This window comes from Centrocercus urophasianus, unplaced genomic scaffold (assembly GCF_019232065.1).
Source record: "Centrocercus urophasianus isolate 14NV4802_14NV808 unplaced genomic scaffold, USGS_Curo_1.0 seq_26, whole genome shotgun sequence".
Lineage (NCBI taxonomy): Eukaryota > Metazoa > Chordata > Aves > Galliformes > Phasianidae > Centrocercus > Centrocercus urophasianus.
The window spans coordinates 8,510,531-8,538,468 of NW_024884822.1; the positions used below are offsets into that span (position 1 = coordinate 8,510,531).

Below are 27,938 nucleotides of genomic sequence, written 5' to 3' on the forward strand. Positions count from 1 at the left end.
TGGGTGTCCCAGAGGACTTTTATGGCTGTGACAGTGGGTCTAATTACAGATAATGTGCCTGTTGCTGAAGTCATGCTCCAGTTAGATCCTTCAGTCAGTGAGGCTGCCATAACAGCCGTGCTAATATTGCTTTTTGAAATTTACTTAATTGTCTGTAACGTACACTGAAGTTAGATGTGTGTGGATGAGTAAATTGCATCTTGTCCGATCAGAAGGATCTTAATACATACTTTGTGGTTTTATTTTTCTTAGGGATTACGTGAGAAGTGAATTAGAATCAGGATATGAAGGGCCAATGTACGTGGAGCCTCTCTCAATGAATCGTTTCATGACTGCATTAGTAGGTAAGTGACTGAAATATTTGTGATGCAGGAGAGTTCTGCCTAATTCTCTTCATTGAAACCTAGGCATGTTTTGCCTCTTGTTTTCAAATTTCTCTATCACTTTTGGTAGCTGTGATCCTCATTAATACGCAGGAGTCCTGTGTGTGTCCTACCTGACTCTCCATAGTCCACTGAATTACCAATACTCCCTTATTTACAGCACTGAAGTATTATCTAGATCTCTATGGTGATTTTTAAAATTTAATGATAGGTCCAAATGCTTGAGATTCATAAGGGTATCTTAATCTATCACACTGTTGTAAAGGTGCACTCTGTTGCAGTTCATGCTTGTGTATGACCTATGGAATTGAAATTAAAAGTGTGTTATAATTTGGTGGAGTAGGACGAGTGGTTGGTGAGTATGTTCTTGTAGAAGCACTTTGAATTCATGCCTGGATTTGGGTGAAAACTTCACAATAAGCAGTTTTTATAGGAGGTGATTTACCATAGTATGCAGCATAGGAGGTATTCTTAAAAGAAAACTTTGAGTTTTGTCTCTGTATCCCTGCCTACCCCTGTGAAAGCATCGAGGCATGAGGAATGTGGGGAGAGAGATTCAAGGATGTCATGTATGCAGTTCAGTTTGTAGTGGTCGGTCACTTATTGACAGCATGAAGTTGCTCTCAAGAAATAGCATTAATATTCTTTAGTGCTTCTGTGCTTACCAATTCTAGAACTGTGCTCTTCTTAATTGTAGCATTCTGTCTCCATGTTCTTTTCAGACTCGCAGTCTGATTCAGAGTGATTGGATTGTCTTGGATGGGAAGCACTGTAGAAATTTCAGTAGTAACGTTTGTAATGCTTTTGTCTTTGAAGTGGTTGTGCAAGCATTTATTCTGTATTGTCTTTACAGCTGAGCATCATCATACTCTGAGAAAAAAGGAGAAAAACAAGTGAAATAGATTTGTGGATGTGTGCATGAAAAGCAGGCGGCTTTTTTATTTTCCAGCCTAGTTCCAGGGATATTTCTAATGAAAGCATTAAGGAGTAACAACACAAAACTGCATTTAGATTATTTTATTAATGGATAAGATGACCCTTTTCCTAAAAATGTCAGAGAAATGGTGAAGAATTGGGTTTTTACACTCCTTACCCTTCCCTCCCAAATGAACTTTGGAAGAGAATAAATTCAGCATTAAGGATGCTGTGCCATACCATATGCTCTGCTGATAGGATATTGGAATACGCATGTACTGTGTGCATTTTAAATATAAGCCAGACAAACTTGGAAGAGAAATCTTTCCTAATTCCTTTCATTAAGGTCTGTGGTTTTCATCAGATTATTGACAGATTTAGTGAGCCGTGCACTGTTGGCAAAACTCAGCTGCTTTCTTTTTGCTTGCAGCTGCTGTTGAGAGATTTAAATGGATTTACTTCTACCGTATGTTAGGTCTACCTGAGTATCTACATCTCTTATGTGCCCACATCTTCACTTTTAAACGTGGCATTTGTCCTTGCTTTTAATATTTTTGTAGAAACACCATTGCTATTTTCTGAGGAAAGGAAATCTTCTTTTGAGGTTATTTCTTCTCTCTCCTGATTTCTAGGTGTGCTAAATTTACTGCCTTATCATAGGACATCAAGGTACAGCTAAATCCTTTAGTATGTTTCAATGAGGAAATATTTGTAATTAGTTCTTTGAATCTCTCTTAGATGCAGTGCAGAGTTCCATGATAAAGCAGAATCCCTTGGAGCTCCACAAAGCAGCAGGCAGAAAGAGGTCAGGAGGCATTATGCCATTCTGTGACATATAGACAGAAACTAATTCAAGAATCAAACCCATCAGTATCCCATGGTGTATCATTCAGTTTTAATGTGGATTAAAGATAAGAGACGAAGACAGGTTTGTTTTGGTCCAGTACAGTTTTTTGTTGTACTGGATAGCAGACTAGAATGTCTGATTATTGTATTTCAGAAGTAGCTGTGGCTATAGTAACAAGTATGTGTATGTTAATGTTTTTAATACCCTCATTAGTAGTTCTCCATGTTCTTCTAAAGACAACATGAAAGTGTAATTTTAATCTTGATGGCAGTTGGTGGTCTTTGGGGAAGTTCTATAGAAGTGGACTTTGAGATTTGACAATGTTTTCTTTGAATATGAAATACTATGTTAAATCTGTTACATGCCAAAGTATTTATCCAGTGCATTCTGCCATGTCTGAGAAGCATCCTGTGCTGAACTGCCATCTTCACAGCGAAAAGAACAAGGAGGTGATTTGCTCCAGTTTGTTTTTTGTATGTCCTGCCTGAGCATTGTGGTGCAGCACTGTTGGCAAAGGCACTGAGACAGGTGCATAAGGAAACAATCATGATGGTGATGGAGCTCTGTTACCTAAAAGCTGTGGTGACAATAAAGGGGTTGATGTACAATGCACAGCCTGGGTCACAAATTTAATCTTTGTTAATGCCTTTACTCATGAGTGCCTTTGGTCTTTCACAGTCAGTTCTTTCCCCAGTTCTAGCTCAGTCCAATGACTGTTAAATAGGGTTACCAACATGCTTTGAAGTGCTGGGTGCAAGGAATAAATGCCTTTGAACTGTCTTTTGGATGAGTGTGTCACCTTGTGAGAATGTCAGCTGTGGATGTTACAAAGCTGTGTGGCTGTGGAAGTGGTGCTACTGTGGAGTCTTGTTTTTTCTTGGCTCTCATTGCTCAGTAGTGGGAGCACTTAGTAACTTCAAGGCATCCTGCTTTTTGCCAAGCAGTTAATGTCATAATCAGGAAATTTGTTAACATCAGCCTTTTAAAATAGGGGATGAAACGGAGAGTTCCCTTCTAAATGTGGTTTGAACAGCAACAGAACCACATGGTCTCAGTTACTGCATATTTTCCGTTAGCTTACTGCCTGAGAGTCCTTGGCTATATTTAATGTATTTGTGGAGGTTTTAGGAGGGGAAAAGAATGGGCAGGAACTTAAAGCAGTAGATTAATTCCTGCAGGAGCCTAAAGTCCTGCACGAGCATTCCAGATTCATTGTCACTGGCTGTGCTTTTCAATCCCCAGCATCTTAGATTGCAGAGTGGATTGTTCCATTAGATTTGCTAGTCTTAGATAGTTTGAGCATTTAGTTTTTTTGGTGATTTGATACGAGTTCCAAGCTGATTCCTTCTGACTGAAACTGCAAATTGTAGGTGATATCTCACTATTTACAGCCCTACTTAGAAAGATATGATGGTATGCAGCACAAAGAGACTGTCTGAACAAAAGGGTGGCTGCCCCAGTTAAAGATGGGAAGTATGTCCTTGTCACTGCAAGCTTCACTGTCATTTCAGGCCCCTTCTGAGAACTGATTAAATGCGGACTGCAGGAAGGAGATCAAGGCCTCCACGTGTTTCATTTGTGGTGTACAGTTCTCCTTCCCTTGACAAGTAACTTCCAATCAGTATATGAACTGAAAAGGTGGAAAACAACACTCAGCAGGGATGATGAGCAGACTCAGCTTGTTACGCCAGGAGGAAAGCAGGTGTTGCTGCTTATCAGATGAGACAAGAATCAGAGGTCCTATGATTGGAGAACACCAGTTTCTTACCCAAAGTGATGTGTGAGAGTTTTTCTTACCCAGATGATGTTCATTTGTCTCCATGCTGCTTCCTCTGAGATAAAGAGTTCCAGTGACTGTAATGGGAGAGTTAAACTGGACTGGTCTGCTGTAGAAATGCTGCCTTCCAGATCTCTGGGTGTGTAGCAAAGCTGTCCCTGTGTCCTGCCAACTGCTTAAGAGAATTTAGTTGTTAATTATATGTCACTTGCAAGGTTCAGTGATAATTCTGAACAACTGCCCCGGAGCATTATGAAGTTATTGAAATCTCAGCTGTGGACCTGGCTGCCTCTTCTTGTTCTTGGTTGGTAATTCCTCTTGACAGTGTAAATATTGTTCTAAAAGCCATTTGGGGCTTTGATTATTTTTTTTTTTTTAAAAGATCAGGATGAAATAGTGTTATGGCTGGGCTTCAGAAATGCTGCTGCTGTGCTCACCGATACAGGTTGAACTGGGGGCTGTGGAAACCAGAGGGATGACTTGCCCAGTTATCCTCCGTGTGATTTTTTCCTGGGCTTTATATATTTGAACATGATTCTGGGTGTGCTTGGGGCTTGCATTTTGCTAATCTGCAAAGCCCTCACTTGGCGTAGTTTAAAAATGATAAGTTTTGTGACCTAGCAAACAATGCAGAGGAGACTGGTTTCATAACAGATATGTCCTAGTTAGAGCTGTCATAATATGCTGGATGTTGATAACTGTGTTATGGAAAGATAACGAATTAAAATACGTTTTTCCTGAAGGGGATAATCAGCTTGATTATAAAAGACTGTTGCGTTTTCAGGTCAGCTGGTGGTGTGCACGCTCTGCTCCTGCGTCATGAAAACAAAACAGATCTGGCTCTTCTCTGCTCACATGCTCCCTCTGCTGGCACGGCTCTGCCTGGTCCCGTTGGAAACCATTGTCATCATCAACAAATTCGCCATGATTTTCACTGGTTTGGAAGTTCTCTACTTTCTGGGATCAAATCTCCTGGTGCCCTATAACTTGGCAAAATCTGCATACAGAGAGCTTGTCCAGGTAAGACAGAGTTGGGCATGAGCATTTTTGGAGCCATGAAGTATTAAGTAAAAGTAGTTTGACTGTTTTCTATGCATCTGTTCTTGTGTGTGAGCTCGTGTTTTCTTAGTAAGCCCACTGTGTTCCTATCCATAGCATCATCTTTCTTTAATTTAGGGTAGTTACAATTTGTATGAGTGAGCAGTTGAGCCATTAGCCTGAGTTATACTGGCTAGTTGAGCAGCTTGACTTTACTTGGCTTTTACTTAGTCCTTTCCAAATCCAGGCTAAAAGACAGGATTGTGGTAGGATGGAATTTATCTACAGCCTTATTAAATGTGCATGGTACTCCCATGCATTAATTACAGTAGCTGTTCATTTCAAGAAATACCTTCTGCAAGAAAAAACATTTATAATCATAGTAATGTTTAATTGGGAGTAAGAGTAAAGCTGATTTTAACTGTAAGTTAGACTGTGATGTGAAAGGTTGAAAAGTCTGCAGTATTTTCTTAAGAAAAGCAGCATTTCTGAGAGTTCTAACAGGAGTTACCAGAAACACAAGGTTGATCTGACACACATCCCTTTTTTTTTTAACACTTCAGCATCCAAAAAATGCATTTAATATGAAACTGCTTTATTAACACTACAGAAAGATTATGCCTCATATTATATAAAAACAAAATATGAGTACATATGCTTCAGTGTATCTCAGTATAAAATAATTGATACTTGTTTAATTTTGATGGACCCACCAGTTCTCTTCTCACCACTTGCTGGAGTTTTTTCAAAGCAAGCCTTTGCTTTTCTGCCTTTTGCTTCTCCATTCTGGAAACAGCCTAAAAAGTAACTTGCTAAGCTCTTTCAGAACCATCTTTAAAGCTCTTCTTTGCTGTCATATGTCATATGCAAACCAGAACTTGGCAGCTGTGGGTTTCTGACATGCCAAAGTCTCAACCTGTCATGTTGATCAGTATTGTCTAATTATTTATTTTTATGTAATTGGTCTTAGGAGCAAGATTACCCTTCCTTGCTTGTACAGCACGTAGCATGGTCTGACCTTGTTCACAACTAGATTGTAGATTTACTGGTTAAAACAAGCTCAAGAGCTGATTGGCAAAGCCTCAATATCCACGTATTCCAGCAAGAATATGAAAATCATGCTTACCACTTTCTTTATAAGAGAGACAGCAGTGCTGTTTGGGATAGAATGCACTCCTTCTGTACTGTTTGAAGACTTGCAAAAAGGTAGAACCAGCACCTCTGTTTTCTATGTTCATGGACACCTGCAGAGTTTAGCTTCCTGATGTCAAATTGAAGTCTGATGTGGATCTGATTCATTTATCCATTGTTCTATTAGGCACTCAGTATAAAACAAACGTCATATGAAGATTTCAGCTGCAGATAAGATTGGGGATGAAATAGTTGTCTTCTTATTTGCTCAGAATTGTATTCTAAGTGCAGCTGCTTTACAAGTCTCCTCATCGTAAGGATGCCCTTGTGTGGTAGATAGCTGTCAGTGATGGCTTTGTCCTGGCATTAGTGACTTCCCTGCTGTTGCAGGCTGAAATTGGTTGCTGTTTGGATATCAGTGGTGGAACTCAGTGAATGTTAGGATGTTCAGCACCGTATTTCTTGAATGTAGCACCAGAGTGGAGATAGCCCTAACCAGTGGACCAAAGCAGTTTTCTGCATATGTATGTAGTTCATCCTGTGTCTGGTGATGTAATTTAAAAGCAGGTCCTGAAGGGTGGCTGCCTACTTGCAGCAGAAGATGCCAGAAATGCCTCGTGGTTATTAATCTTCATTATTAGCACAGATGACCTGTCTCCAACATGATGGAGTGCTGTGCCAGGAGCTGCACAGGATTGCATGGCTTGGTGCCAGGCCAAGGGAGTCTCCTTTTGGCAGATTCAGTTCCTTGACAAGTGTGCACCAAGCTAAAAGCAGGAGCTTGTCACCATGTCCCTGCCAGCACCGTACTGTTTATCTATCAGGCACAGTCCGTACTGCAGCAGGTCCCATGAACCTAACATCACTCATACTTGTCATGAAACATTGTAGACAATTCCTGAACGTTTTGTTGAACTAACAACTGTTCCATGCATTTGCTAGCCTTACAGATTTTACGTCACTGTGGGAAGCAGGTGATAAGGAAATAGCTGTTGTGAGTGATCTCCTCTTGATGCTTTCTGTTAAGTCCAGCTGTATAAAGTCCCAGCTTCCAGAGAATGATTGTGTTATAACTTAGTTGTGGCAATGCGAAAGATGTAATTGAACTTCAGAGTCTTCTGAAATAGCTTTTAACCATGAACTTCAGAACTCTTGGTTGACTGGGAGCAGTCAGAAGTTTGATAGCTGTTCATCTGGAAATATTTAAATATAAAATGTCTGAGGTACTTAGTGTTCCTTTTAGAACAGATCAGCAGAGCAGATTTACTGTGCTGAAGTGCTCGGGCTCATATTTAATTATCTAGTGTGTGTGCTGAGTTGGCAGCAGCTATCCAGAAAAGAGCATTGCTCTGACATGAGCTGGGAAAGCAGTCTGAGGGCTGTGTGTGAGCCAGAGGTGTGCATCCTTCCCAAGAGAGGACAGCAGTCAGCAGCCCAAAGGCAGTTATCCACAGGAAGGAGGCATTTCTGGTGGTTTGGTGTGCAATAGGGTATTTCTCCTTACCCGGGTGAGACAGTTGATCAGTAGTTTGTCACTGCTGACTGTGGGCTTTCCCCTTGTCAGGCTGTAGCTTCACCCCGTTTTTTGCTGTGGGGTGGCTGAGGCAGTGTGAATTACCCTTAGCTTTACTGCGGCTTTATTGTTGAACCGCCTTTTGTTATCAGACCATAAATGATGTGAACCAATAACAAACTATGGTTTTTTTCTGTCTTGCCCAGGTGGTGGAAGTGTATGGTCTGCTGGCTCTGGGGATGTCACTGTGGAACCAGCTGGTGGTCCCTGTTCTCTTCATGGTGTTCTGGTTGGTCTTATTTGCTCTCCAGATCTATTCCTATTTCAGTACACGGGACCAGCCAGCCTCGAGAGAGAGGCTGCTCTTCCTCTTCTTGACAAGGTAATTAACTAGTCTGTGCATAGCTGTTTTTATGTTTTGAGTATGTTCTGAAACATCTCTAGAGACTGTGTAAGTAGATGGGCTTTATTGCATTGGATGCCCTCAAATACCTCTCCTTACTGCAGAGACAATGTATGCTTCCCCTGTGAAGCTTCAGAGGCATCTATTATGTTTAGGACATACAGTGTTAGTAAAACTGGGAGAGAGTTCCCAAAGAAAGCAGAAAATTCCTTTGATGAGGAAATAAGAAGAGCACATCTCTTACCTTTTCTATAAAACTGAGGGTGATGTCTGTTCTTACTGGACTGGAAAGTTCTTGCATGTGCATTTGCTGTTTGAAAAAAATATCTGTGCATTTCGTTGTTCTTGATGTTCCTCTCAAAATCTTTTCCTTGATGATATAACTGCTGTGATTTTTTAATATGCTTTGAAGAGTTTAGCTCTTTGGGACAGTTTATAAACTTGTGCTTAATACATAAACATAACAGTCTGAGCTCTTCAGGCTTTTCTGCGAGCTCTTAAGCTCCTAGGGGACCCTTGAATGGAACATCATGTGGAAGTAAGTTTAAGAAGCATAGTAAAGTTACTCTAGAGGGGGGGAAAAAAAAGATTGATCATTATCAAAATGGCCAAGATTCTTATTTTCTGGTAAACAAAACTCAGAGTTCCTCAAACTCTGCAGAAATACTGTGTTTAAATATCTATTTCTCACTGCCTTGACTGGCAGGAACACTTGAAAGCTTTATCAGCCCTGCTCAGGTTAGTAAATAGACAGAACTGGAAGGCTTACCAAAAGCTCTGCAAATAGTGTATGTAAACACTTCAAAATGCACTGTTATGAACTGCTGTCAAAGGAGATCTCCAGTTCAAGCAGTCACTAAAACAAAGTCAACGTCTCTTGGTTGTGCTTTGCTTACTTTTGAAGGATATTCTTCCTCGAAGCACTTTTGTCTTTTCAAACTACTGGACTGTTCAAGCCTCAGTTGGTTAATTAGTGTGACACATTTTTGGACCACCATATTTTCTCTCATAAAAGATTTCTACCCTGGTGAACAAGCTAAGATCTTTGTATTATTATTATTATTTTTCAATGAATGGAAGTGTTGATGTGCTGTTACCTGGTGTTGTGTATTTGGAGAGTTCCAGGTGTGTAATCCCTGGCTGACAGCTCTTCATTGAGTGCTGGGACATGTGGTGTTCTGTACTGTGCTCTCTGTGCTACATTTCTTAGGAGCCCAAGTGAACCTTGAGGCTTGGGCTTCTCCAAATAATGCAATGCAGTCAGTAAAAGAGCAGCCCTGAGGTAAGGGAGCTGAAGGAAGTCTGCTATTCTTGGTATTACTGGATGTACTCAGAAGTCTTTGGTACCTTACTGTTGTAGCAAAATAAAGGAAAAACCCAGCTGAGAGAGAATATTCTTCCTTGTCCTGCTGCTTCTGCACAAACCTTTGAAAGACGACTGTTGCCTGTGGACACTGCTGGAAAAGTCTGGTCATCCAACAGTGTTTATCACTTTGACATTTGCTTGCACTGTTGAGATCTGAGTGGAAAGTGAAGTGTCTCAAGTGAATCCATCTGCTTTAACTCTGCTCGTGCTAGCTGTTTGAAATTTCTGCAAACAGCCCAGGGGCACAGGGGCTCAGCTGCCTTCTGGCTGTGAGAACCCTCTGCAGGCAGGACGCAGTGCCACCGTGTGGCACAACGATGGAGAAGGACTGGAGGGAGCAGTGCAAGACAAGGCTCCAACCTGAAAGCTCTGCTAACTGCTGTGGTGCCTTTTAATACTTCCATTAAGCTGGTCCACTTGTGCTTTCAGAACAGTTCACACCTTTAAGGGATCGAGGGGAGAGCTCATCACACTGCTTTTAATTGATGATACTTTTCATTTTGTCTTTTTCCCCTCTCTCCTCTCAGTATTGCAGAATGCTGTAGCACTCCATACTCGCTGCTGGGTTTGGTCTTCACTGTCTCCTTTGTTGCTCTGGGAGTTCTGACTCTCTGCAAGTTTTACTTGCAGGGCTACCGAGCATTCATGAATGATCCTGCTATGAATAGGTAAGTGTGTCACAGTGCCTAGGATCTAAAAAGAGACAAAAAGGTATATAAATGGAATTGAAATAGAGTTGTGGGGATTTTTTGTTTTGTAACTTGAGAGCACTTGGCTGCTACTGCCAAACTCCCCGTTCTTCAGTGTTCCTATCTGGTTAAAGTCTAAATAGTCACATCAGTAACAGCAAATAATAATAATAATGTAGCAATTGCAGGATTCTAGAAGAAACAACTTATTTTGGGGTATTTCTGGATACATTTTTGAACCAACGATGTCACAGAAGCATCTGGTTGTTCTTTTCTTGATTGCTTTGGTCTGCAGGGGAATGACTGAGGGAGTCACACTTCTGATCCTGGCTGTGCAGACAGGTTTGATTGAGCTCCAAGTAGTGCATCGGGCATTCCTGCTCAGTATTATTCTTTTCATTGTGGTGGCTTCCATACTGCAGTCCATGCTGGAAATTGCTGATCCTATTGTCCTGGCATTGGGAGCTTCAAGAGACAAGTAAGAGACTGGTTTCCTAAACTGAAAGTTACTCAGTATTGGTTTAGGGGATAATAAATTAATCATTGATGATCCAATTGGCATTTTTAGTAGCTGGCTCTACCACGTCTTTTCTGTTTTCAGATTCCTAGCCTAAATTCTCTGGTTTTTCTCTCTCCATACTGCTCCTTCACGTGCACACAGTAATGCTTTTCAGCTCTTTGTATGCTGGCAAATGGAGGTGAGTTGGGTCACCTGCTCCTGCTCAGGAGTGTGTCCATCCAGCCTGCGTAAGTTCATGCTGCTCAGCAGCTGTTGGCTGCCCACTCTTCAGCACTGCAGAGGTTGCTCCCCCTAGCAAGACTGTGCTTTCAGTTAAACAAATCCAGGACTCCAAAGCCTGTGCTTACTTCCCACCACTCCGTTCTGTGGATTTTGCTTACCTTTCTCTGCAGTTGAGTAGGATTCCCTCTCATGCAGTGATCTCAGACTGTTGTTGAGGATGTATCTAGAGATGACCTTGTGTTAGATATTCTAAAACCCATATTTTTCTGACACGGTGATCCCAAAATGATAGGATTTATTGGCAGGAAATAAGATGTGGAAGGCTTACATTAGCGTACCAGGTGTTTTGATTGTGTGGGATTGTGTTGTGTTTTGAAGAGCTTTCTTAGTATCTGGTTTTGTTATATTCTGTTTGTGTTTGCATCTTTGTTAGTTGCTTGGTTTTTTTCCTTTTTCATAGCCTGTAAGTAAGGAAGTAAAAGAGAATGTTTATTTATGTGCAGAGAGTTTGTATAGCTTAGAGGCTACTTGTAGCCACTGTCTTGCAGCAACATTGACTTGAAAATATACTAACAGAGAGTAGAGCCAGGATATGAGCATCTGCCCAGCTTAAACAAGCAGCCTGTGGTGACTGCAGTTTTGATCTCTCATCTGCCAAATGTCTCTGGCAGTTCTAAACTGACTCAGATCAAGATAAATTCTTCTTCAGCTCTTCCTCTTTCCCTTGCCCACAGACAGAGGATTACAAACCTAACGGTGACATTCTGATGTTTTCTCAGAACCTGGCTAATTAGCAGTCTGCTACTGTCTCGCTCTCCCAGTGTTCCCAGTTTCTCAATACCTCATTACCAGAGTTAAATGAAGTTAAAATACAACCTGAGTAGCATGTAGGGGTAGCACAGTAATTACTGGAGATGCTCTGAAAGCCTTTGCAAATGGTTGAGTGTGAGAAGTTGATGATGTATTTATGTTGGGAGAGAGATTGGAAGGAAGTGATAAAGGGGATTAAAACATATATCTGCCTCTTCTTCCTCAAATCCCAGTAACTGGGCAGTATACTTCTGAAGGCAGTAGGACTAAGTCTGGTGGTGAGAAGAAATACCTTTGCCTCGTGTTTGTTAGCAAAAAGACATAGAAGCACTGTAATGAGTAAATAATTTGGGAGAACTCTGTTTATATTGGAAGGCTTATAAACAATTATAAATATATGTAAGGTTTATTTAGTGGACTTTCATTTGAGACATCTAGAATCTTAGGTACTTAATTTGTCTAACCTCTGACCAGTAGGGCAATTACTGTAGATGATTTCCTGTCCGTAATTTTGTATTTGTGTTAAAACAGCAAAGATCAGATAAGAGGGAACTCTGGAGTGTGTGTGTTGTTAGCATGCATGCTGGGCAGGAGACTGTGCCCAGGTAACATAAAAACTCCCTTGAAGAAGTTAAAGCCTCGAGCAAACATCTGATGTGCTTACATCCAGGGGTGAGCCTGTTCTTACTCTCGTGCTCACATCTGACTTAAGAAAAGAGAAAGAAATGAAAACCCGTTGTGTTGTTTGCAGGAGTCTGTGGAAGCACTTCCGAGCAGTCAGCCTCTGTTTGTTCCTACTTGTGTTCCCTGCGTATATGGCCTACATGATATGTCAGTTCTTCCACATGGATTTCTGGCTGCTCATCATTATCTCCAGCAGTATTTTAACCTCTCTTCAGGTAAGAATGTTAGCCCTGCAGTAACGGAATCGCTGCCCTAACTGTGATCCTGTCTCTCTAGGAGAGAAAATGCATAATCAGAATAGAACGGGGCTGACAAAAGGGCAGAAGTACAAGAGATGATATAAAATTTATCCTGTATCTGTGGCTAAGGAATTCCTAAGGGTTGGCTGAGAACATAGATGAGTGAAAGCCTATTTTGAATTGTAAAACCAGGAGGGCAGAAGTATCACAATAAAGAACTCAACGTTTCCCAGAGTGCTCATTTATATATTGTGCAGCGATGGTTATTCAAAAGTAATTTTCTGCCCGAGACACAGTACTGTAAATACTGGAAGTGTTTCACACTAGGAGTATTATTGTTATAAGATTTTCTTGTAATTAATTTATAAAATTGTCCCTCATAACGCTTAACATTTTTGTTTAATCAATTCAGCTGTGCTTTGGGCTGAGGGAAATACATAGAAGGGGAAGCACATGAGAGCAAGAGCAATTGCTTTATGAGAAAAAATGGCTTTTGTCTTGAAGTTCAGCAACGGTTTTGCTGCTTTGGGACCTGCCTGCCCTCAGTCTGATTTGGGAGCACTGTATGTGCAGATCTCCATGAGTAATGTTCAATTACTGAAGCTCCGGTTCATAGGATTGCATGCTAAGCTAATGGTCTTGCACTGTGTGTTACAGGTGCTTGGGACACTCTTCATTTATGTTTTGTTTATGGTAGAAGAGTTCAGAAAAGAACCAGTTGAAAATATGGACGATGTGATTTATTACGTCAACGGCACGTACCGACTGCTGGAGTTCCTTGTTGCTCTCTGTGTGGTGGCATATGGCGTCTCAGAAACTGTCTTTGGCGAATGGACTGTTATGGGCTCTGTGATCATCTTCATTCACTCCTACTACAACGTGTGGCTGCGGGCCCAACTGGGGTGGAAAAGCTTCCTTCTTCGTAGAGATGCTGTGAATAAGATCAAGTCACTGCCCACTGCCACAAAAGAACAGCTGGAGCAGCACAACGATATCTGTGCCATCTGCTACCAGGTAAGAATACAAGTATCAAAATGCTGACTTGAATTTAAATACCTCTGGACTGTCTGTTGTGTTTGGTCCACAGCTCATAGAATAGGTTACTTGAATTATGTTTAGTGACTCACATTCGTACTTAATAAACTGCTTGGATTTTCCAGTTCCCTGCTTTGTCTAAACTGATTTAGAGTTTTGGTGCTGAGGGTTTTTTAACATATAAAAACTAATTTGGGTATGTTTAAACTTTCTATTTTTCTCTCTAGTTATGCAACAAACCGTGTCCTTGAGGTTCTTTGAAACTCTCACGTTTGGGTTCAGCTGCTCTCAGTAGCAATAGGGAGTGTGCCCTTTCTTCATTAGTGAGAGATTCTGTTACTGAAAGGCAGGGTGTACTCAAGTAGCTGATTTCTTATTCATCCTTAGAAGCAGCTCAGTCTCCACAGACACTGCTGCTTCCACTTCATGTGCAATGTCAGTTTTATAACAGAAACTTAATTACCAAAAGGTTATGGGTCTATCTAATGTAAGACAGCCAAAGTAAGGACCTTAGAAATGAATGCTGGGAGTAATATCTTTATCACACCTCCAGCTCCAGAGTCTCTTTCTCTTGGATACAAATAGAAGCTATATACGACAATGAAAGAACTACCCTGGATTTAATAGGGTGCCATTGGATTGATTCCAAACTTGAATACAAATTATTTGAAGAGTGTAACTACTGCTGCCAGATTGAATGGCAATGTTTAAAACACCAGAGAGGTGACATGTGCATCTCTTCTCTGAGAGCATTATTTAATTTGTTTGTTGCATCTGTAAGTTTGCTGGTTTTCACTTGCAAGGTTTTCTTAAGCCAACTAATTCAGCAACTCCAATCCTACAAATCCTTTTATTTAAGTGTGATAATATTTTGTAAACAAGGTTTTTTGCCTCATTTCTAATCCATGTATTATAAACAGTCAGCCCTGGCACTTACCTGATGTGTGTGTGTGTGTGTGTGTGTGAATTTGAATGTGGGAGCTTTGTGGGTATGAACAAGAAACATTCTTCTACTTGTCTGGGGACTGCTTCTGTCTCCTCTGTGCCTGCTGCTCCATGAGATGAAGCAGGACATGTGCAGGGTGAGAGGAATGGGCCTGACAATAATCTTTTTTTTGTCTTCCAGGACATGAAAACAGCTGTGATCACACCGTGTAGCCATTTTTTTCATGCTGGCTGTCTGAAGAAATGGCTGTACGTGCAAGAAACCTGCCCTCTGTGCCACTGCCAGCTTAAGAGCCCTTCACAGCTGCAAGGACTGGGGCCGGAGCAAGTTCAACAGCCAAATCCTGGTGCAGAGCAAAACGTCAGACCTGGAGATGAGGCTGAGCCCCCCGGCGCTGAGCAAAAGAGAGCAAATGCAGAAGACAACCCCAGTCAGAGTGATGGACAGGACAGCCTGGAGGGCTCTGCTGAGACGGAGGGATTCCAGGGTGTGGATGAGGGCGCGAGCCCATGTGAGGCCAGCCGGGAAGCAGCGTGCGCTGCAGAACTCATGGCAGCCCCAGAGGGGTGCCCTGCCCGAGACCTGAGGGTCAGCATCCAGCTCTGAGGTGACAAAGGATGGTATGGGAACAAACACGTTTCGGAGATCCTAGTTTGACGCAGAAGAAAACCTATCCTTCCACATCAGTGAAAGAAGTTTAGCTGTTAATGCTGGTCAAAATGTAATATCCTATGCTGATTTTCATGGGCTGCTTGGTAGCGGTAACTGAGATGTAGTAGAAATGACTCCAGAAGCTCTCTGAACTGTGGGCATAGGAAGGATGTCTGAAAATAAATTTAAGTTAACAAGTGTTTTCAAGACGTAGATAAGGGATGAGAAGCACAGGAGGTCTGTGGGAAGTTGCAGACAGACAGACAGAGTGCTGGCTTTTGTTTTCTTGGTGAGGAAGGCATCGAATGCTGCATGTCCTGGCGTCCCAGAGAGGTGTTAAATGCAGTGAGTTGCTGGTCTCTGGCTGAGGTGCAGCTTTGGTTACTGACAATTTCTTTTATGGCACGTAAGCAAAAATCAAAGATACAGCGGCAGTGATTGTACTTAGAAGATGGAAGCACTCTAAAAACGTCGTGTATATGCTTTGGGTGTTCTTGGGTGGGCAGCTGCATTTTAAGTCATGTAATCTATAGTGACTCTTGACTTTTATGATGGAGTCTTCAATATTTTGATGTATATGAACCTTTTGTTAATAATGGGCACAGGCTGGGCTGCGTGAAGTAAACTAAAACTCTAATGAACGCTTTGGCCTCCGCTACCACGTGCAGGAGGAAAGTGGGATGAGTTTTAGGGCACGGATAGAGGCCTTGCAATACTGTGCTGTGTCATGTTTAATTCTTGCAGCTGAATTAAAGCAGTATTAAACTCTGGCGATATTTGCACTTTGGGAATGAGTACATTCTTGTGTATGATCAGACTCCGCAAATGCCACTTCTAAAGCTGTTAATAGGTTTGCACCTTTTTTTCTTTGACAAGGACATGTCCGTACTTAACTTTTTACATTCATCATGGCTTCAAGTAGAACTAGGAACTGGGGTGGGGAAATAGATGGGAGTAGGGGGGCAGGCAATTTTTTTATGTGAATTTTGATATGAAGAGAAATTAGTCACTTATTTATACAATAGGCTTGACTCAAGTGTTTTTCAAAGTCGGTATTCCTAATGTGAAATGTGATACTATTTTATTTTTAGTAGTAAATTTGGATGTAGACTGACAGACATAGCTGAATGTCTTAATAAATTACATTTGAAGATTTTTACACCTGGTTATGTGATTCTTATACTGGAATTCCCAGAAGGAGATTCTGGAATAGTAGCTCTCTGTAACCTGTGGACATTAGTGGGACTTCTGATGCTCTTTCTCCCCCTCCTTTTGATTTGTGTGTTGTGGTAGAGATGGGTCTGGTCCTTTAAAGCATTTCCTTACAAATCTTAGCTGGTATGGGACAGTAGCAGAATGCTGAGGCACATTTGTTCCTGGAGGCCATGTAGGCTGCTTACTGCTTCTGAGACCTGTGCAAAACCTGTTTTTTGCTCACCTGATGGGATGGGAGTGTCACCTGCATCATCTTGTGATTCTGTATCTCAGTTGTTTCCTTGCATCTGGTTTGGAATTTAAGTTTGCCTTGTGCCTCACCTATCATTGCAAAACTTCTGATAAAAGCTCATAGTGTTGGCAAGGAAAAATGATGAGAACGTTTTTCTTGAACTCTTCCTTTTCACTACTGCTGTGATCTGAGTCCTGCTCCTCCTATTCCTCAGCCCAGCTGATCTCCTGGCAAAGAACGCTAACTTCTACCTCAAATTATTCATTGCTAATTGGTAATGCAAAAGCTAGAGGAAAGAACTATGGATTTACATCAGCATTGGAAAGAGGTGAGTGTACCTGGAGATGCTTGTTAACAATCACCAGGCCTGCAGTGGATTCAACAAAATACACTGTGCCAGGATTGTCAGAAGCACAGCTGTGGCACTGGAAGGTAGCCTGGATGACCAGGAAGGCACGTGTTGTCTCATAGGAGAAATGATGCCACAGGGCTACCACTGGGGCAAACCAAACCCAGCTGTTTGCTGGAGAACTGCTCGGCGTTAATATCAGCTGAACCAGAAAGTGCAGAGGATGTTCATTTCTTTCCCCCAACTCAGAAATGCTGCTCTTGACCAAACTAAGTGCACAGCTCAGTCAGCTCTAGAAATAACTTAGAAATCAGCTTGCAAGGAATGGGAGTAAGTGGGGAAAAAAGTACTGATAAGCCAAGTGAGCTTACAGATCAGGAAGTGCAGGCATGAAGTGAGAACAGCCAAAACTCAAGTTGGTCCTTGCAGAAGAAATAATCTGCAATTTTGTAAGAGGAGAAAAGAGAGAAGGCTACGGGGGAACAGAGTGGGAAGGAATGAAATGAGCCCCGTCCTGATGCTCTGTAGAGCACCTGAGCAAACGCTCCTGACCTCTGAGGTACTTTGGTGCAGAGCTGCTTCTTGGACAGCATTTGCTTGATTTGATTTTCTTTACAGCTGTGTGTAAGTTGATGGGTGCGACTGCAGGCTCGCACTTGCCATCTTGTGGCCCTCCTGATGGTGGTGTGATGGACGAGCATTTGAGCTTCACAAGATGCTTCCAGCAGGGTGATGTCATGGGGACAGCTGGGGATTTCTTGGCTGGTTGGTGGAGCACTGCTCGCACGGTGCCATGCTGTGTTCCCATCCCTTGGAGTTTCCCAGCGCTGCTGCTATGTGGCGTTTTTGCTCTGGGCACGGGGAAATGTATTGAAATGTATTTGCAGAAGGTGAGAGGAGCAAACAAGTCGAGGAATTGTCACTGAAAGCTGTGGTGTGAATGGCAGAGCTCCCACATCCCTCAGCTGTTGGTGATCTTGCAGCAGAAGAGTCCATTTCCTTCCTCATCCCTGGAGAAGCCCTTCATTTCATGCCAAGGCAGAAAGGTCTTGAAATGCAGGTTTTTCTGAGTGAGAAATCCTCTTCCATCCGAGTAACCTTTCCTGGTTCATTTTACATTCAATGTCTATTTCCAAGATACCTCGGCCTTTTTCCTAAAACAGCCCAAAGTATCTGGACTCAAAGTATCTGAAGCTTTGAAAACAAACTTGTAGCAATTTTCCTGTTCTTTTTGTGTGTGATATTTATCTTCAATCTCATTAAAGATATCACGGTTTGCTTACCACTACGCCCTCCTGAGGTGTTTTTTTTCCTGACAGTGCCTGTTTTTCCTTTTGGCTGTGGCTATTTAACTTCCCAGCACCTTCCCAGAGCCCAAGGAGCCTTCTCTGCTGGGTGTGACACCGCTGGCCATGCCTGGGGACATCCAGTGCCAACGTGGATGGACTCTGGTGGGCGAAGTCCATGTGTTTTCATCAAGGGATTTGTCATGTAGCTGCTGAACAATTCAGCCAATGTATTCTGTGGCTTTGAGATGGTGATGCTGTCCTGAAAGCAAACAGCAGCTGGTTTTTGGAGAAATAGGTGGAGTGTGGGATGCTGCGGCCTCTATAGCTTGGAGTAAGTTTATCAATAATATACTAAGTATGTCATGTCTACACACACACAAACCTAAAGATGACTGTCTTTGATTAAATAGGCTGGAAAAGAAAACAGTTTGCACACATAAGCAACCAACCCCAAATAAAATAATGATATATCAAAGCCCTTAGCGTTGCAAGTAATTAGGCATGACTTTCCCAGAGCTGGCTGCTTCCTGGAGGCTGTAATCCACATCCTTGAGTAAATCTGTGTTAGCTGAGAGAGTTTCAGCCACCAGCAGCCCAAGAGCAGAAGGGCTGCAAAGTTTTGAGGCAACAGATGAGACAAGTCTGGGACTGGGAAATGGGTACATGAGTTAAATCAGAGGAATTTAAAATGTAAAACAGGCTTAATTGGATAAAAATCATCAAGTGTGAATAGATATTTGCTATTTATAAATGAAATGATACACGCTCCCTTAATTGACCATAGTCTGAATTTTCATTGAATTGTTTGCTGCTTGCTTGGGGAAAAAGTGCCAGCTGGAATGCAGGGGGATTAAGTTTTATTTATTTTCCTTGCTAAGAGCCACATTGTGCAATTTAGAAGGAAATGTCCCTGAAAGACAGATTCTTCCATGCAATGATTCAACCCTTGTTTGTTTTCTGGTGTAAGTTACTTTCTCAAAGGCCTTCCATGTTAGAAAGGGTGTGCTGGTAAGTGAAGGAAAATGAGAAATTGGAAACAAGATGCACCTTAGCAGGCTGCAGAATGAAATCTTTGTGTGTGCAAGTGAGTTTTGGATACAGTTGATCCTGTAGGTTGGAAATATCCTTCCTTTGCACAGGTGGAGAGAAGCGACCTGCAGGAGGAGCCCAAACTGATGTGTCGAGTTTTGCTGGGATTCCTGGCTGCTCTCTGGGCTCTGAAACGTAAGTAAGGAGGTGCAGCCACGTGTGTCAGCTCCCTGCTGAGCTCAGCACTGAGGTCCTGGTTTGGGTGAGTTCTGCTGTGGAATGTGCCAACAGGAATGGACTAAAGCGGCTCAAAGCTCAAAACTCCAGGGGAGCTCAACCTGCACGCCTTTCTCCCCCCAGGTTGGATGTAAGTTGGGTCTGATGAGTTCTGGGCGTTCTTGCAAAGGGTTGGGGCTGGAGAGAACAATTATGGGCAGCCATTTTTCCCTGGGTGTGAATGAGGGATGTATGCTGAGCCACGAGTGCTGCCTGGTGGTGCTGGGCTGCTGGGTTCCTCCCACCAGGACGGCTCTTGGCAAACAATGCAGGTCCTACTTAGAGCTTAAAGGAGCTCAGAAGCAGGAGGGGGACCGGCTTTTTTGGGTAGGTAGTGATTGTACAAGGGGGAGTGGTTTTCAATTGAAAGAGGAAAGATTTATGGGAGATGTCAGAGGGAAATTCTTTACTCAGCGGTTGCTGTGGCCACTGCTGCCCAGAGCTGTTGGTGCCCCATCCCTGCAGGTGCCCAAGGCCAGGTGATGAGGCCCTGCACAGCCTGAGCTGGTGGGGGGCAGCCAGCACAGGGCAGGGGTTGGGGCCGGGTGGGCTTTAAGGTCCCTTCCAACCCACCCATGCTGTGATTTCATTAGCTGGGTCTGTCTGCACCGATGCCAGTGCGAGCTTCCCCAGAGCCTAACAGTCTGCAAACCGCTTTCTAGAGGGCTTTGTTTCCCTTTTTTCATCACCGGGATGGACAGGAGGATGGAGATGGGAGGAAGGGTGTGTGTGTGTGTGTGTGGTTAAGGAAGAGCGGGAGGAGCAGCGCGGTGCCACAGCGGCGGCCACGGCGGGGCAGTGCGGCTCCGTGCACAGCAGTGCGGCAACGGCGGGGGGGGGGAACGGGAGAAAGGGGGGGAAATTAAACAAACAAATGAAAACAACAACAAAAAAAGGGGGAGGGGAAGAAGAGAAAGTAAGCAAAAATAAAAAGAAAGCCAGCCTACAAATATAATGCACCATCTATGTTCCAAGTGAAGCTCAGCCCCAGTGCAGTCCTTGAGGTCCTGATGCTGTGTTAACCCTGCTCTCCAGCTCCTTGCATACAGTATCTGCATACAGTACCTTTTGCCTTCTTGCATAAATACTTTAATTGCTGATTTGCTGGTGTCTTTTAGCTCAGCTTTGGCATTTATCACTTCAATTTAAACTTGTTAAAACTGACAATTTTCTTGGCTACCTATGTTAAAAATTTAAAGGGAAAAGCTCATTATTAAGTTACTATGGGTAATTATTTTTTGTAACTGGTGTGGAAATGGTCATTTGTGCAGCCTTAACAAATCACTGAATCATAGAACAATTTGAGTGGAAGGGACCTTAAAGACCATCTTGTCCAACCCTCTGCCCTGAGCAGGGACACCCACGGCTCCATCAGTGCTCAGGGCCCCTCCAGGCTGACCTTTGGTGTCTGCAGGGATGGGACACCGTCATCTCTCTGGGCAACCTGTGCCACTGCCTCTCTACACGTGTTGTAAAGAACTTCTGCCTTATGTCCATTCTGCCTCTCCCCTCTTTTAGCTTGGAACCATTTCCCGTTGCCCCTCTGTCTCTCACCCAGCAGCGCAGTGCAGAGGTGCTCTGTTTGTGGTAATGCACTCATCAGAGGGGTCATTCCCCAAAGGGATGCTTTGATTTTCAATGTGACACCCAGGTAAGTGATAGTGGCACGGCACCCCCCGGCCTTCCCCAGTTTCTCAGCATCCCCGCGGTTGGATTTACACCGCTGTGAAGTCAGCCTCTCCCAGCAGATGGCTCTCATGCTGCTTCCATTTCCCTCAGCAGGGCTGAGCAGCTCCGCCAGCTGAGTTTACGTGGGATGTGAGTTTTCCCATCGCTTTATTTTGGGGACGTGCGGCGTGGACCCCTGGGGCAATGCTGGCACCTCCAGCTGCCCCTGCCCTCTGTGTTCTGCCCCTGCTGACTGGGTCAGCCCCAAAGATGAGGTGGTGGAGGGCTGTGGATGGCCACGGCTCGGGGCCAGGCAGTGTTGTGGGGTGGCCCTGCAGACCCATAGCTGCACTGATGGCCATCCCCGCCCCAGCTCCAACAGTGCTGCACATCCAGTGCTTTGTGCTTTCTCAGGGGTGAGGACTGAAGGTGCTGAATTAGGCACTAACTTATGTTTCCGTTGGGCTGCTGTTTGACTCAAGAAAATAAGAAAGGACTGTTACCAACTTCTGACCCGTTACTTTGAAATTTGAGTTTCAGCTTGCTTAGCGTCATAATATTGAGAAATTCGAACAGCTTTCCAGCTTGCAAAATCATGAATGTCTCCATTTGGCACTGAAAGCAACCAGCCCTGCATCCTGGATTTCCTTACGTTTGCTTTTTCCCCAGCACACCGGGGTCGTTTTCCCTTTGAGAACAATGCAGGGCTTGGCTCCCCACGCTGTGCTGTGGCTGCAGCGGCTCACTGTGGTGCAGGGCAGGTTGGTTCATCCCCAGGAAGGCTCTGCCAGACACCAGGGCTGTGCAGCTCTCCCAGCTGCCCTCCCCTGCAGAGGGGCCCTCGCTCTGCACTGCCGCATCTTTGATGGCTGGAGTTGTTGAAGGGCTTTTCTACTGATAAATGGATGAAAACCCGTATTTTCATCTCATGTCATCAAACATTCATCAGATACTCCTGGTCAATACTGACAGAGCCAGATTTGAACTGGTGACCCAGCAATAAAAGGCCCCATTAGCAATTTCCCTGAATCGTCAAGCCAGCGTGTAGCGCAAACGAAACACCGTGGGGATTTGTGCCACAGGTAAAAGCAGATTCTGTCTGATTACTATTTACTAATGACTGTGTTACCAAAGTGTTTTGAAGGGGTTTGTGCTTTCATATAATCTGGAAATAGGAAGAGCAGCACTGCCTGCACCCATCTCCCCACAAAGGGCAGAGCTGTATGAACCCAACCTGCTCACAACGCAGGTGGGGAAGAGCCCCTCTGAGCCCTGGGCCCCAACACCATCCTCGTGTAGCACTGTGGGGCCATCCTGTGCCAGGCCTGTGCTGTGATGGTGCTCCCTGCAGGCAGGCAGGCTGCTTTGCCTCCCATTACTGCTCTGTTCTTTCACCAGCAATTTTTATATCCCGGTTCTTTCTCTCTTTACAGAATCATTTGAAGAAATAATGTGTGGGGGGAAAAAAAATATTACCTCTGGCAGTTGTGTTATAATGGCTCTTGTGCTGACAGCCCTTTGGGAACGGTGGCAGCAGCAGGGTAAGTATATATGACATCTTTGTAGTGATAAAGAAACAAATAAATGTTCCCATTAACACTCCATCAGGTCAACAGCTATTCCAGGCCGTTGTGATGCGAGAGGGACCGGCCTGATTCATATCACCTCAGGCACGCTTCCCTCGCAGCATCTCCTCCACAGAGCAGAGGTCCTGTTGGAGCCAGGTGGAGCCATTAAAGGAGCTGTGAACTTTTTACAAGTCGCCTGAAGTGCCCTGGCCTGAATCCAACCCTGGTGTTGTTGCTGCGTCTGTTTCGTCTGTTTCGCAGTTCCTCCATCACACCCCGACAATGGCTCTGTGTCAGCACTGCAGGAAGTTGTTCCTCCAGGTTTGCAGCACGTTTTGGGAGGTGGCTGCTGCTTCCTGAGCCCCGCAGTGAGATGAGTGGGGTGTGAGCCTCGCTGGGGTCGTCTGCTTGGGAAGCATGAGCAGCATTTGTGTGTCATCTGCAATGGGGGTGTGCGTGTGTGTGTGTGTGTGTGTGTTTGTGTGTGTGTGTGTGTGTGTGCATGTAACAGATATGCAGATGCTGCTCGGACTGGCTGCCCTTCTAGGGAAGGCACAGGGAGCTGTGCTTGGATGGGGACTGTGATGCCCCAGTCCCTGTTCAGGCGCACAAGTAGTGAAGGGTGCTTTCCCAGAATTTCCTATTCAGGAGGGTATTTCAGTGTTTCAGTCCACTTTCCCTCTGATGAGATACCCCATGTTAGTTAGAAGGACTGTGGCCTACACGGTGTTCCCAGTAGAAATGATGCTCTCTCCCCATGCTGGGGTCACTCTGATTGTCGCTGTCCCAGAACTGTAACTGCTTTTGCTCACATGCTGAATGTTTTGGAGAAGAGATCCTGAGAAGGAACACAGGAGGTGCGGCGGGATGCATTCACTCTGCACAGAGATAAAGCCAGAGGGATCCCTCATTCTGAACAAGGCAGAGCCTGAACTTGAACTGCAGGCTGCCCAAAGCTCAGGAGGGTATGTAAAAAAGTGAGTTCTCTGTGTATTAAACTCCTTTCTAACCAAAGTGCTGCTATGCTGTGTTTTGGCGAAGTCCCTTTGGCTGTGGGTCTACACCCAGCTCCAGCCACATCTGAGCCCCAGTGATGAGCTTCGTTCCACTCCTGCTGAAATCATGGGGGCCTTCCGGAGTTCTTTCCAGAGAAAAAGTCAGCAAGAGCAGCCAAACCCTGAGCGGTCAAGTCCCAGAATTAATGCGGCCAACCTGACAAGCGTCTCCTATTGCTGCGTTCCCTCACCCGTAGGGCCGCGCTCACCCCGCGGGACCTGGGCTGGCGGTACCCGACGTGGCCGCCAGGTGGCGCTGTAACCACGCGGCGCTGCGGCCCCGACCCGCACCGCGCCCGCCCCGCCCCGCGCAGCGCCGAGGGCCACGGGGGGCCGTGGGAGTGCGGCTCTCCTCGCCGTGGTTTCCCGGTGAGCTGCCGAGGGAACTGAGGGCTGAGCTCTGGCGATGCGCCCTGTGTGCCTCCGTAAGGGTTTACCGGCACGGCGGGGATACGTCTGTCCCAGCTGAGGGCCGTCCCCAGGGCAGGGGTGCAGCAGGAGGAAGTTTCTGCACGCAGTGCTCCTATCCAGGTCTCCTGCTGATGCTTCTTCACAGCAGCTGTGGAAAAGCAGGCTCTTGTCACCCTTCTGTCTGGTCCCACCTTCCCCCTGCACCTTTCAAGAAGCCTTGCGCTGCTCCGTGGTCCCATGGATGAGCCCTTTTCTTTCATTCTCTGCAGGAACGAGTCGGGTAGGAGGAATGAAATGCCTCCGGTGGCTGAGCCCTCTCACCTGCCAGAGGACGTCGGGTTCGTCTGTGGCTGGGAAGTCTTTGGATCAACACAGGAGTGTGGATGTAAGAAAATACCGTGTGCAAAGCATCTTTACTGGGGAGGATGTGATGTGTGAAATGCTCCCAAGCCCTTTTCTCCACACCAGCATAAAACGCAGGTAAATGCTCAGCCCCCAGTGCTCTGTGCCCCTTGGTCCCAGCTCAAAGCCAGAAGTTGTTTTCCCTTTCTCCCATCAGCGCAGCCCAGCTGCCCATCTCCCTTCTCTGGGCAGAGCAATACGGTGCCTTGTCCTCTGGTGAGGGGTGTGGAGGAGGGAACAGGGGGCTTTTCTCTCAGCAATTCCCATTTCCAACCCCTTGTTCCCTGTGTTGGGACCTATAGAGGGGAAGTAGGGCTGTTCTGTTGAGACAGGATAGAAAACACCCAGGCCAGGGGTGAGCAGGGTGTTGGGCCTACGTGGAAGTGCTGCTGGGGAGGAGAGGCTTTCCCGTGGCAGGAGGCATTGGGATCTGCAGCCTCTCAGGGCGTTTGTGCATCCTCTGTGGTGCCTAGTTGGGATGCTCTCTCCCCATGCTGGGATCACTCTGATAGCCGTTCCCACAACTGTGGGTACTGCAGCCGTGTCTCTCCCTCGCCCTGTTTTTAAGCTGTCCTTGCTGGTGAAGCAAAGGTGTGTCCCATGAGTTTATGCTGTGAGGATAAAATCCCCGCGTGGCTGTCGCTCATTTGGGGAGCAAGGCCCATCCCCAGCGGCAGCAGATGGCAGCTGTAGGTTGTGTGTTCTGCTGTGTGTCGTACACTGAGAGCACCCACGGCCGTGTCCCAGCACAGGGCAGCTCTGTAGATCCAGCAGCAGGGCAGGTGAGCTCGGGCCATGGACCAGAACCCGGCCTGCAAAAAGTCAGAGCCAACTGCATGGGAATTCTTTGCTTAAAAGCCCCAGCATGGAGCATTTGGCTCCTGCAGCGTGAATGGGGCACTGCAGTCTCAGTGCCAGCTACCAGCCCTCCCCGCTTTATTTTTTTGCCCATTCCTGAATATCTCACTCTCCCCCCATTCCAGCTCTGCTTTCCTTTCACATTCCCCTGTGGAGGTCGAGCTGGGCTTTAACCCTTTGCTGCTTGCAGTGCTGTCGGTGGCTCTGAGGCTGCCCTAAGCCCAGTGCAGCATTGCCCCCACCCTATTGGTTCTTGGCTGGAGCTGCTGCCACATCACCAGTGCAGTGTGTGTGTCCAAGGAAGAAAGTGGGGGGAAGTTGTCCCTGTTGCTGTCACAGTGCTGTCCCTGCCCAGCAGAGGTGCCCTCAGCCCATGCTGTGCTGCTCCTCCTTCAGCATCCAGGAAAAGGCATGGAGATGCTCCCCCATTCCCCATAACAGATTTGTGCCAACTGCTCAGAATATCGATTCAAACGCATTATTCCTCCCTTGGCAGCTCCCTGCCCTGGGAAAGGAGCAATCAGTGCAGGTGCAAATAGCTTTTAATTGCAAAATGTATCTCACCACGGAGGCATTTAGGCTGGATACGATACAACCACTGCAGCAGCAGCCTGGAGAAGACCAATAAGCCGAAACGCTGCAGGGGCCAAACTGCTCCTATGCAATACCTATGGCGTAAATATTCATGCGTGGCTCTATGGCTGTGTTCTTCCACGTGTCCCTGAGATGTGACACAGTAGGATTATATGAAAATTCAAATATCAGCTGCAGGGAAGGCGGAAACTTGCTTTCTGCAGCAGCTCATGTGTGAGAACACAGCGCAGTGGAAATGGGGATGAGTTGTGTGTGGACTTCCCTACAGCACTGGCTCAGGTGTGGCTGTTGGTGCCAGCAGCGTGCTGGCAGGGGCTGTGTGCCTGCTGCTGGGCTGGGTAACTGAGGTTTAACAGTCACTGCCCATGTAGTGATGTACATAGGTGGTGGGAAGAGGGTCCTATAGAGTTCTCAGAATGCCTGGGGATGCTTATGGAGCTGTGCAAGGGTAGTTGTAGCTAGACTCTGTTCTCTGGGTCAACTCTGAGGCCCTTGGCCGTGCTCTGGATGGGAGTTGGTGTAGCCCAGCTGCAAGGGCTCGGAGTGGGCATGGGGGCAGCAGGCGAAGCCACAATTAATTCAGAATCAACCCGGCCCATTGCCGGTCCGGCATTGCCCTGCAGGCGGTGGGGAGCCCCGCCGGGCTGCCCCTCGTGTGGGTTATGCCACGTGCCAACACCGCAGGGGCTGCGGTTGGGGTGGCATCACCTGCAGGCACCGCCCGGTGCCGTAACAGCCCCCGGGAGGCGGCCCCGCCCGCGGTCCGCCAGCGGAGGGGCTGCGGGGGGAGGTCGGGGCGGGCACGGAGCGGCCGTCCCAGCGCTTTCCCAAAGAGGGCAGGGACCGCGAATGTTATTTGTTGGTATTATTTCCCCCGGGGGATTGAAGCCAACATCGGAGTTTCTCCGCTGTCCCGTCCCGGTCGGAAGCGGTGCGCTTCTCTCGCGCAGCACCGCAGCGCTGTCCGGAACGGGGTGGAACGCGGGGGGATGCGGTGGAGGTTTGGGGTTTGCGGCGGTCCCGGGCTGAGCCGCTCTGCCCGTCCGGGGTCCGGTGGGGAAGGAAGTGGCTGCGTGGTAGCGGGCACAGCCAGCCGCCGGGGGAACTCTCGGTTTCGGGCCCTCGACGGGCGGCCGAGGTGATCCCGGCGGGACCCGGCGGGCGGCCGCCGCCTTGATGAACAAAGGCGCGATCGCGTTGGGATCAATGAAGCCCGGGGGGCTCGGGGCAACTTTCCCCCGGGCCGGCCGGAGCTCCTGGGCGGGGGATGCTAATGAGGGGGCGTGGCTTCGCCCCCGCGGCCGCGTAGCGCGAGCCGCTATTGGCGGAGGGGCGGCGGAGGGAGGGAGGGGGAAGAGGTGACGCGATGCAAATGAGGGGGGGGCGGGCCTTCCGAGGCCCCGCCCCCCGCCCGCCGGGGCTGCGGGGCTCGTGTTCGGCGGCGGGGACAGTCAAAGTGGCTCCCATAGGGAGAGACGGCGAGTCCGCCCGGCGCTGCGGGAGAGGGAGGGGGCGCGGGCACCGGGAGCCCCGGGGTCTCCCTCGGTCCGTCCGTCCGTCCTTCCCGCTCCCTTCCCGGCGTGCGCCCGGCTCCAGCAACTCGCTTCCTGCTCGGCTGAAAGAGGGAGGAGAGAGAGCGCTTCGGCTGGGAGAGAAGAAAAGAAAGAGGGAGAAAAGAAAGAAAAGAGAGAGGGGAAAAAAGAGGGGGGGGAAACTTGCCTCTCTTGTCACTGGAAAATGACACTTGATGTAGCGGAGCCCGCCGCAGCTCCCGTTCGTCCTATTGTTTCTTAAACTGCCATCCGAGATTTTTTTTTTCTTTT

The 27,938-nt window shown here is 46.3% G+C and overlaps 1 protein-coding gene across 1 annotated transcript in view; it reads left to right on the plus strand.

Moving 5' to 3' along the window:
- Window positions 1-16,328, plus strand: part of RNF145 (ring finger protein 145) — a 39,923-nt gene extending 23,595 nt beyond the window's left edge. Inside the window, exons 4-11 of the mRNA XM_042826299.1 lie at window positions 253-344; window positions 4,707-4,942; window positions 7,811-7,986; window positions 9,901-10,041; window positions 10,358-10,540; window positions 12,366-12,513; window positions 13,195-13,551; window positions 14,699-16,328. Of these exons, the coding sequence (XP_042682233.1) occupies window positions 253-344; window positions 4,707-4,942; window positions 7,811-7,986; window positions 9,901-10,041; window positions 10,358-10,540; window positions 12,366-12,513; window positions 13,195-13,551; window positions 14,699-15,124 (1,759 nt within the window). The 3' untranslated portion in view covers window positions 15,125-16,328. The remainder of the gene's footprint in view (window positions 1-252; window positions 345-4,706; window positions 4,943-7,810; window positions 7,987-9,900; window positions 10,042-10,357; window positions 10,541-12,365; window positions 12,514-13,194; window positions 13,552-14,698) is intronic.
- Window positions 16,329-27,938: the final 11,610 nt, after the last annotated feature.